The sequence below is a fragment of the Anopheles darlingi genome, chromosome 2, assembly GCF_943734745.1.
Source record: "Anopheles darlingi chromosome 2, idAnoDarlMG_H_01, whole genome shotgun sequence".
In the NCBI taxonomy this organism is placed as follows: Eukaryota; Metazoa; Arthropoda; class Insecta; order Diptera; family Culicidae; genus Anopheles; species Anopheles darlingi.
Window position 1 is genome coordinate 92,014,402 of NC_064874.1, and position 10,000 is coordinate 92,024,401.

The window sequence follows — 10,000 nt, forward strand, 5'->3', positions numbered from 1 at the left end:
AAGGGACGAAGACAAGAAAGACAAGACCGCGGCGTACGGCAAACGCTTTGGGCAGTTGCCGCCATTTGGCCTATTGGCCATTAATCAGCGATCGCTTTTCCGTCTTTGTGGAGCACATTTTCCGCTACCCCGCAACAACAACGCCGCGACAGGGAAAACGTGTTGCAGGACAACGCAAACGCACCGCCAAGGAACGCGAACGCAAACGACTTGCAAGCGGAAAAGCGTCTCCGCTTCGCTTCGCGGGACCTGGAAAACTGGATCAGAAAAGCGGCAATGGCGGTCAAGCCGGTCGGTCTCGGCCTCCAGAGACGCAACAATGTCTTGTGTGGCGCACCTTGGTCTTGATCACCGCAAATTGAATCTCCGTCGTTCCGCGACCGTTCACGTGGCAGCGGCAGCTTTAGATGGAAGCATATTTATGGTTATTGTAGCCGTAGTGCTATGCTCTCTCTGGGGAGGCTGCTGTGAGGGAGCGTAACATGAAAATTTTGCAGCGTACGGGATTCGCGGGCGCGCGCTCGTGGAGTCCGCTGTTGGCGGCTTTTTGGACGTAATTACAGAGTACCGGAGGACCGCCGGTCGACGGGCATCATCTTGTGTGTGTGTGCGGGGCGGTCGGGTGTGTATTAATGTTATTTTCCTTCGTTTTTTTTTCGTAGTTTTGCGCCTCCAGCCTCCAACACAACACTAAGGGGGAGGAGTGAGCGAAATGTGTGCTCTCCATTATTGCAACAAATCATCGCGTTAGTGAGGAGGAGAAGGAGGTGGTGATCCAGAGAAAGACAACGGATCTGATGATCTCCCACCGGTCCCCACTCCCACTCCCGCACACACACACATACAGTGTGGTGTGAAGATGTGCTAGATAGCTAGCCAACGAGAGATGATGCGATGAATGGAAAGGGTGAGAACAAGCAACATGGATGGGAACGAGAATCATTACGCCAACCGGTTCGTCTCACTCGCATCTTATCGTTGTGCATTCGTTGTGTCAATTGTCGTCAGCCAAATGATGTACTTTTGTATTACAAACATCTACTCTAAGCTATTGGTTTTCGTCGAGTAACGTTTCTGCACTTTACGGAACGTTGGAAATTGAAACGATTTGAGGGATTTTTTCGTTTTTCGCATCGGTTATAACCGGTTAAGCTCCTGAGCTCAAGGTAACAGTAGAAGGAAGAAGTGGAAGGGACGCAACAACCGCGCAAACCCATCAATCGACACAACCGACATTTATGATCCCCACATCATCATCACCATCATCATCACCATCATCATCACCGTGAACATCAAAGTATCGCCGGCCAACGATGGCTTCAGGGCGGAAGGTATAAATCGGTCGTGATCGTAAAGTCATACCGATACTTTCCAGCAATCATCGAGCAGGAACGAAGCGTTTGCAACGTTCGCTTCAACTACATCGTAAAGCATCACAACGGTTACAGCGACATTGTACAATGGTTTTATGCTAGACTGCTACACTGCACGAGTGATACTCACACAACGATCTTAAGCTCGAGAAGCTCGAGAACTTGTTTTCATTCATCTTCCGGGCCGGGCGATCGACTGGATTCTTTTTGTGACAGGAATCTATGTTTTAACACTTATTTAAAAACTCATCATCGAGCCTCGAGGAAGAGAACAGGTAACATCGAGCAGTGCAGCAGTGCGATCGCATACGTGGTTTGCGTGCTGGCATCCAACACACCCGGGTCCTGGGCGAGCAAGTGGAAAAGTGGGAGTTGCACCCATCAACCGCAACACTGGCTCAGCACACACACACTACCGACCGCACCTGGCTGATGAGTGATGATGATAGACGGCGGTGGCGTTTGAGTTGATGATTTGTTTGAGTTTTTAGATTTCATAATTTCTTTTTCCCTTCCACGATGGCGGCGGCGGCGTCTTGTTTGGGTGTCTGGATGTCTGGCAGAGCCCGGCGAGTGTTTTGTTGTTGGCTGGGCCTTTCCCTTTTTTCTTTTATTGCGTCCAAACCAGTCCAAACATTGGCTAGCCGGCCAGACAGCATAACCAGGTGGTATCGTCGATCGGCGGATTTGCTTGTTGCAGACGGATGTTGGAGCGGATGTAAGAATTTCATTTAATCGCACCGAACACCCGGGCATCTCGCGCCATTCCCTGGCCCCTGTTGGCATCCATGTCGATGCGTCCGTCGAGGCTGCTCGCGTCTTGAACATTCGCGTCTAGTTAAGGGGGCCGGTCGGACGAGCGATTCAATTGAATGTTCATGTCGAACCGATTAGTGGTCAGGGAAGCGAAACCGAACCGGGTTGGGCGCGTGCGTGCGTGCGTGCGTGCGTGAGCTCGAACCATCTCGTTTGCCACGGCATCGGCAGCATCGCTCGCATCGATGTACTATCGATTGATTTCTGCCGAACATCATGTTCGGTAAATTGAATTTAATTAGATAGTAGCGTAGCGGGAATGCGGTTTTAGCCGAGCATAGCAGCCAATCGATAGGCGGCTGATCCGTTCCGGTCCCCTCCTGGGGGTGGGTTGTCTCATATTTAATTTATTGAACACCGAGAGCACGGGCAGCTTTGCGCCGGAACACACATTTACCGTTTTACCGCGTGTATGTCTGTGTTTGTGCGTCGATGCGTGTTTGAGCAAAAAAAAAAAAGGAGGCCTTGGAGCAGGTGCAACAGGTGATAAGTAAATTATAGGGAAGGAGGTGGTAGTAGGAGTGGTGGCCCACAGCAAGAAAAACCATCCCACGAGCTTTCCCATCCCCAAAAGTGTGTCGTGACGTCCACGAGCCACCGCGATTCCGATCGGAACACTTACCGATCAAAGTCGCTGAGGCGTGAAGAGTCCCGGAATCCTTTGGCGAACGGATTGGAATCGATTTTCAGTTTCGTAATCAGCTGGTTCTGGTAGGCGGTGACCGCGGTGAAGATGGTCTCTGGGAACACGTACGTCTTGTGGTCGACATCGGCTAGCTCCTTCGGTGTGATCGGGATGTTCTGACCGGGGCCAAGCCGCACCAGATGAATCCGCGGTTGGTAGCGATGCATCGAGTTCAGGACAATCTAGTGAGGAGGAAAAAGAGAGCAACCGAAAGAGAAAGAGAGATAGAATCAACGAAAATTCCGGTGGAAAATGGAGCCAACCGAAGCAAGGCGCATGCCCGGGCACCACCATAATGGATGCGAAGCGAAAATCCCTCCAAACGGCGCCACCAACAGCAGCTCCTTTTGCCTTTCTCTGACCAACGACCAGGACACGTCCCTGCGGCGCGTGTTGATGGCCGAGTGTTGGCAAACATGGTGCCGAGGTGTAAATGAGACGAGAGGTTATGGCGTGTCATAAAGGTATATGAAGTAGTCCAGTGGGTGTCAGCATGAAATATGATGCCCGTCTGCCCGTCTGCCCGTCATCGCAACAGGATCCATATCTGAGCTGTGATGATGAGTCAGTAACACACAGCTTACAATGTATTGGAACCGGTCTTTGTATGAACATTATTGAATGACTTGATAAGTTTATATAAAGCTAGTCGAGTAACTTGAATCATCAAGCAACAGATACACTCGAGCTCCAGTCATCTAGTCACAATCGAGGGTGACGCCTACACTCTAATTATGTTCCACTTTACAAATTACACTACCACCACCACCACCACTAACAGGCCCGCATCTTCAACATACAACAGTGACAGTCGCCATCCCTTCGAGATCTCTAAGTTTCAGTCTCTCGGCAGTCGGTTGTTCGCCCTTCGCCCTCACCCTCGTCGATGAACAGCAGTGCAAAGGGTAGCGACGATTAGGCGCGAAACCACCCTCCGGGGGTTAATAAAACATGTAAACATGGGACCGTTGTTTCGTCGACAAGCCCACCACCGGGTACACCACCGGGTGGTGGTTGTTGTTTGTTGTTGATGTTGCTGTCTGCTTATTGTTGTTTCGTTACCAGCAGCCGCTCGTGGCCGCTTTTGGCCGTTTTGCCTGTTCCTTTTTATTCGTCTCTTCGATCCCCTTCAGTGAGAGGACGACAGCGTCCTGACAGTGGAACTATCACCCCTCCTTTTGGTAGCTTATGTATTTGTGAATCCCTTTTTCATGGCTCGAGGGTGAACGGAGTACAAATACTGTTCAAACATGGGACGTCGGATACATAAAATAAAGAAGATGTTCAAGTAAATGATACCGATAAGGATATGGTGGTACTGGAATGCATTATGGTATTCCGAGAATCCAATCGTCCTTTGTGTTGCTCAACATAAACTAACGTAACATAAAGTTTCACAAACTTCGGTTACTATACTTTTGATTATCAGCACAGAGAGAAAGAGAGCATTAGTAGCGCAGGAAGCATAAAGATCTAAATGCAACAATCACCGACAGTAGGACTCCTCAAACAGACCATACTCAACATTAACAAGCTCTTCTACAATGTTTCGCAGTTCCTCCCCCATAAATGTGATACAAAGCAAACACCCTCCAGGGGGAATCTGCTTCTGATTGCTCTCCCTCTCACTCGAAACAGGACAGGACCACCAACAAGCAGCGGCAGAATAATGGTGCAATGCTACGAGATGCAAGATCTAGCAGACGCCTCCCCACCGGATGAAAAAGATTGTTTTAGATTAGCCCCGTTATGTCCACCCATTTGTACCCGTAGGGAAGAACGTAATTCTTTTTTAATCGGTCCTCTCGCTCTCTCTTTATCTCTCTCTTGGGGTGTATACCGAATCCGGTATAGATTACGAGACTAGCCGTTGAGCGGCTAGATGGCCCCCTGGTTGCTGATGCTGGCCTCTGGCCTAAGACCCGAGTCGTTGTATTCTCTGTTTAGAGACGCTGGAAGCGAATAAGAGAAGAGGGGAGGTTGATGTCATAAATACGAAACGATGAACGATGATACCTGGCACGATGTATCGATGTCTTAGATATTTATATCTTTATTATTGATATTTATTTTCACCTCCTCACCACCATCGCGCCACGTCTCTCGTTGCTGCTTTTGGCCACTTTCCAGCCCTGGCGACGACGATGACGATGACGACGACGACCGAAAGATCGATATCGGTTTCATCAAATCACCATTTACGCTCGCTCATCTCGCAGCGTTGTGTCTGGTGGCCAGCAACACAAGAAGGAGCACCAGCAGTCGTCGCTCGTCGCTGGCCGCTCGTCGATGGAGCGTTAAAATTTCAGCAAATAAATAGAAGGCCAGAAATTCTATCCATTTTACAGCCAAGCGAGCTTTTCAATAAATAATAACACACTTTGCACACTTCTGCGCACCGACCGCAGGACCTGTTCCAGGGCAGGAAGGTCTACGTTTATGCCGCAACCGAGACGCAGGTTTGCAGGATCTATTGGAGGACGTCGACACAAGGCACCATTGCAGACAACATTGTATTCGATGAGAGCTCACTGCTCATAATTGATTCATAAACGATCGTTCGATACTCGATGCGTTTGAGCATAAACGCAGCATTAGCTGCAGATTAAGCAGTCACTTGTAGCCAGTGTTTGAACTGACACCCGGTTTGACATCGAAAGTCGCGCGATATTAATGCTGCACATTAACTTTCCCTCCCCCCTTCGCGAGTGCCCAAAGTCCAAATCAATCTTCGTTGTGTGCGCCACCACTCGTATGAATATGATCGGAAACAACCTAATTAACCCAAGCGCATGATGCCACAACCCAGAAGAGCATACGCCATCCAACGCTCCAGATGCGAGCACATGACGAGTGATGCATCCCGCGTCCGACCGTCTAATGAGCTCGGTTATTAATGGCATTGCGTGGCCTTGCTTCCTCGGTTTCCGGTGAACTGCAGGGCGAGCGAGCGAACGGAGCAATTGAAGCAAAAGATTGTCCTCTGCGATTGATCCCCAAGCACCACAAGCACCCCAAAAGCGCATAACCTATGCAACAACCTCTGCGTCGTCGTCGTTGGCGTCGTCGTTGGTGCCGGGCTGGTGGCTCTTCCCCCGCCCCTCGGGAGGAGCTCATAATTAATGAATCGTATCACGATGCACTTGTCATCTGTCAAAACAGGTCGGTCCGTCCGTAACATGGCGTCATGGGCGACGAGGCGCCACGTCATCCGTTCCCGTCGGTGCGTAGTAGGCGCTGGCGCGAGAATGTTCCGAGAATCCTCAAGCGATCATCACCAGCGCCACCGCCAGCGCGTGATTTGGTTTCACGGGAAAACCGGAGAAACACTGTTGTGTGGTGACATACACACACACACACACAAAACAGAAGCAACAGAAGACAACCGAAACCGAAACCGAAAAAAAGCGGACGCTGAAATTCTTGTTCCTTGGCGTCCCGCGTAACCGGACAAACTTCCACTGCATACCGATCGCTATCGAGCACCAACCAACCGACCGCGAAGAATGCGAGTCGAGAAGGCACGAAGGAACAGAGGGCACGAAACACCTTCTCCTTCCAGAAATGGACAGAAAACAAGGAGCAGAACCGAGCATCGGCGCGGTCGAGGAATTAAGTCAGTTTGAAATAATTTGACAGACCAAAATCGTGTAAATAATTTGTTTTCGTTCATCCCACCCCTAAGGTGGGGGGAGGGGGTTCCACTGAGGACTGAGGTGCTGAGGGAGTCGTTCGCTGGAATTCTAAAGGTTATGTTGTGCCCTGTCGGCTGTCTAATGATCCCAAATTAATCAACCTCAAGGAAGGGAACCACGCGGTGACGGCAACGCGAAACGCCATCCCCAGCGACCCCAGAGGGAGACTTCAACTAGACCAGGGGATGGACCTCAGCGTGGCCGCGATCACTTCGTTTCGTCTCGTCTCGTCTCGTGGCTCTTGTGGCGTGATTTATAAGATCGTATCGGGTTACGATATCGTCGGGGAGAGGCTGTGCTGGTACTTTAGGGGTGGTAATGGAGAGGGGAAGAAGGGTGGCGTGCGCCCTAGCTAGTGCTTACCTGACCATTCTTGTCCAGCTCATTGTTGGTGAGTTTCACTTTTTCGAACGAGATAACCTGTTTACGCAGGGCATCGGCCCCGATCGGGGTGTCGGGGTGGGCGTACAGACGTGCCGGGGGTGGTGGATCGGCCTTCCCCGCCACCAGCCAGGCCGAACGGTGGTACGCGTAACGGTAGCGCCGGTTGTCAACTGGCACGACATCCAGCAGCACCACATACCGATCGGCGGGCGTTATCTGGCGCAGTGGTCCCGAGAACGAGCACCGCACCGTCGGAAACATGCGCCTGTTGGGAGAGAGAGAAAGAGAGGAGAAGGGTCTGTTAGTGGTCATTAGGTAGTGGACGCTACTGCGCGTGCTTTTGGTGTGGCTGCATTCCTGCCACCCAGGGTGCGAGATCGCGACTCCTAAACGATCGATCGATCGATCGGTGTGCTCCGTGGATGGTCCAGGGGGTCTCGATACAACCGCTGGTGGCCACGAGCAACACTCTCTTGAGCCTCTCGAAGGTACCAATCAATGGAGCGAATATGTAGAGAGAGTGTCTTGATCTAGCGACGATGATGATCGAGAGCCTCGATCGAAGCTCCTGTCCGATTCCAAGTCCCAAGGCCAACCGGTTCTACAACCTGTCAACAGCCAATTCGACAAGAGAAAAGGAGGGCGAGGGGATGGAGTGCATGCCCCTTCATCCCCTGCGCGATGTTGAAAAAATTGAAAATTATCGCTCATGGACCACCTCGCGGGCAGAAGACCTCGCACGCCAACCAGACCAGACGACTGGCGCACGCTATCGCCCCACGAAAGGGTCTCTCTCTCTCTCGGATCGCCACCTCCTGCCCATTTGACCACCCGCAAAGCCCGTGACGTATCGCCCATGGCGAATCGCTCGCTCCAGTCCGCTCGTCGTCCTGTTTATCTATCGACATCACACCAATGTGTCTGTGTGTGTGTCTTTCATACAGAAAGGGCTCTCGTTCCATCTCCCTCTCTCTGTCTCTCTGCCTGGATGAGAATCAGCTCGCTAAGTTTTACTAAAGCGCGATAATTGCAGATAAGCAACATAATTCATAATTGCTAATTTGCCAGAGCCTGCTGCTGGTCTGGTCCCAGGGTGAGTCTAGCAGGCCGTCTTATGCTGTGCACAAGACATGATGGTCTTGCATCCATTGGCAGGCTGTTATCGACACGTTGGATCGCGAGGTAACAAAGCGTTGTCCTCGCCTTCGGTGCTCACCTGCGCGCGCACGCACACGTCACTCCACGCCAGCGAGATCGCCGGCGAGGTGGTGCGAGTGAAGAGTGAAATTTGCATTGTAACCGTTACATGCCGCTGTTCGTGTTGTGCGGGGCAGCACCACCAACCGGGGGGGTCGGACGACTGACAGACAGCCGGACACAGACACTGACGCTGTTGAATATGACAGACACGGCCGGCGTGCGATCGATAGCATCTTTACGGATGGATAAGCCGACCGCTCCCGTTCGATCCGTTCTCTCGAGTACTGCTTCCTCATTTTGGTTCTCATTTTTTTTTTTGCATTCCAATTATGACCTGGCTACCGGAGGTTTCCTAGCCGTGCTCCGTGGACCCTTTTCCACACTTCCAGCTTACTTCAGCTTCATTGCGGTCTCTAAATCATGACAGGTCCTTAACGACAGCTTTTATGTATTCGCTGACAATGGAAACTCCACACCTCGACCGGGCACACCTCAACCCAGGACGAAAAACTCGATCCATGCCACGACACGCCACGAACATGAGCTTTCCAGTTGGAATCAAATCGTTGGCGATGGTGAAAATGAAATTCTGTCCTCTTTGCGTGACCAACGCGTTAGTTCAGATGTGAAAGTGGTCGAACACGAAAGCATATTGTCGCGTGATTCTATTTAAACAGTCAACCAGAAGGAAGTGACACGAGACACGAAGTAGGAACAAAGAAAAGAACTTTAACGTTAAAAAGTAATGAAATAGAAGTTAAAAAGATGCAAAACAAGTTGTTGATAAATAGAATAACCAAAAGGTAAATAATAATTCAATTGAATAATAAGTAGCTTGAAAATCAAAGTAGCCATGATAAATAAAACAAACTTAAAAAAAGGGAAACCGAATATTATCGAAAATTCTGTTCAACACAAACGAAATGAGGACTCCATTGTAATGTTAATGTTGAACCATTGAAATGGTTTATAACCTACATCCATGCCACCTATCTACAGAACAGTGTCAGCGGGAAAAGTGTTCCCTCGTTGCTTATGATCACGGCCATTGTTAATTAAAAGCCACCAGCGAACGCCACGTCCTGCGAGGCAATAATCAACGTAATTCTTCATAATTTCCAGAATTATCAATCCAGCTGCCACAACAGCTCGCGCCTCCTCCTCGCATCCATCGCCATGTCTACACCTCGGCCGCGGTGCGATGTAATAAAAATCTCTCCCCTCCCGCCCATTCACTCGCCCAATGGTCAGCGCTTTACTTATCAGTGGACCACAATCGCGAACCGCGACCATAAATAACACCGGGAGCTGAAAAGAAACGGCCAACCAGCCAATCGCGGGCTCGCGGTCAACGTCTAGGCGTCGCGACAGGCTGACAACTCGCGTCCATAAATGCGTCCAGTGGCCACACGCTCTCGTTGAACGAGTCGTCGTCGTTCGACACCAGGAGCGAGTAGTGTCCTGTACGGGGGTTTTCCTGTCGGAATTTACTGCCTCCCGTCCAGCGCAGGGGGTAGCATATTCCGTGCGCCACAGAGATTGAGATATTAGCACCCATTTGGGTGTCGATTGTGGTGGTGCTGCTGGTTGGTTGCGTTGCGTTGCGTCGTGTCCACTGGAGGTGGAGATATTTTATTCAATTAGATTTATGTCCTCACGAAGGACCGATTTGGGGCGTCGAGTTTTGGGAGCGGAGGTTTATGCGAGGACTACTTCCACGAGGCGCACAGCGCTGGAGTGATCAAGATTTTACTACGCAGATTAGTCGGGGGGTTATGATTATTGGACCAGCATTAACGTACTTTGGTCATAAATTTCGAGCCCCCCCGGTACTCCACCCGAGTCCT

General features: G+C 50.7%; 1 protein-coding gene across 1 annotated transcript in view; it reads right to left on the minus strand.

The window, feature by feature from the left end:
- Positions 1–10,000, minus strand: part of LOC125959635 (T-box protein H15-like) — a 44,839-nt gene that overhangs the window by 5,591 nt on the left and 29,248 nt on the right. The window contains exons 8-9 of the mRNA XM_049692463.1: positions 6,933–7,218; positions 2,812–3,056 (exon numbers count right to left, since the gene is read on the minus strand). Coding sequence (XP_049548420.1) covers positions 2,812–3,056; positions 6,933–7,218 — 531 coding nt within the window. The remainder of the gene's footprint in view (positions 1–2,811; positions 3,057–6,932; positions 7,219–10,000) is intronic.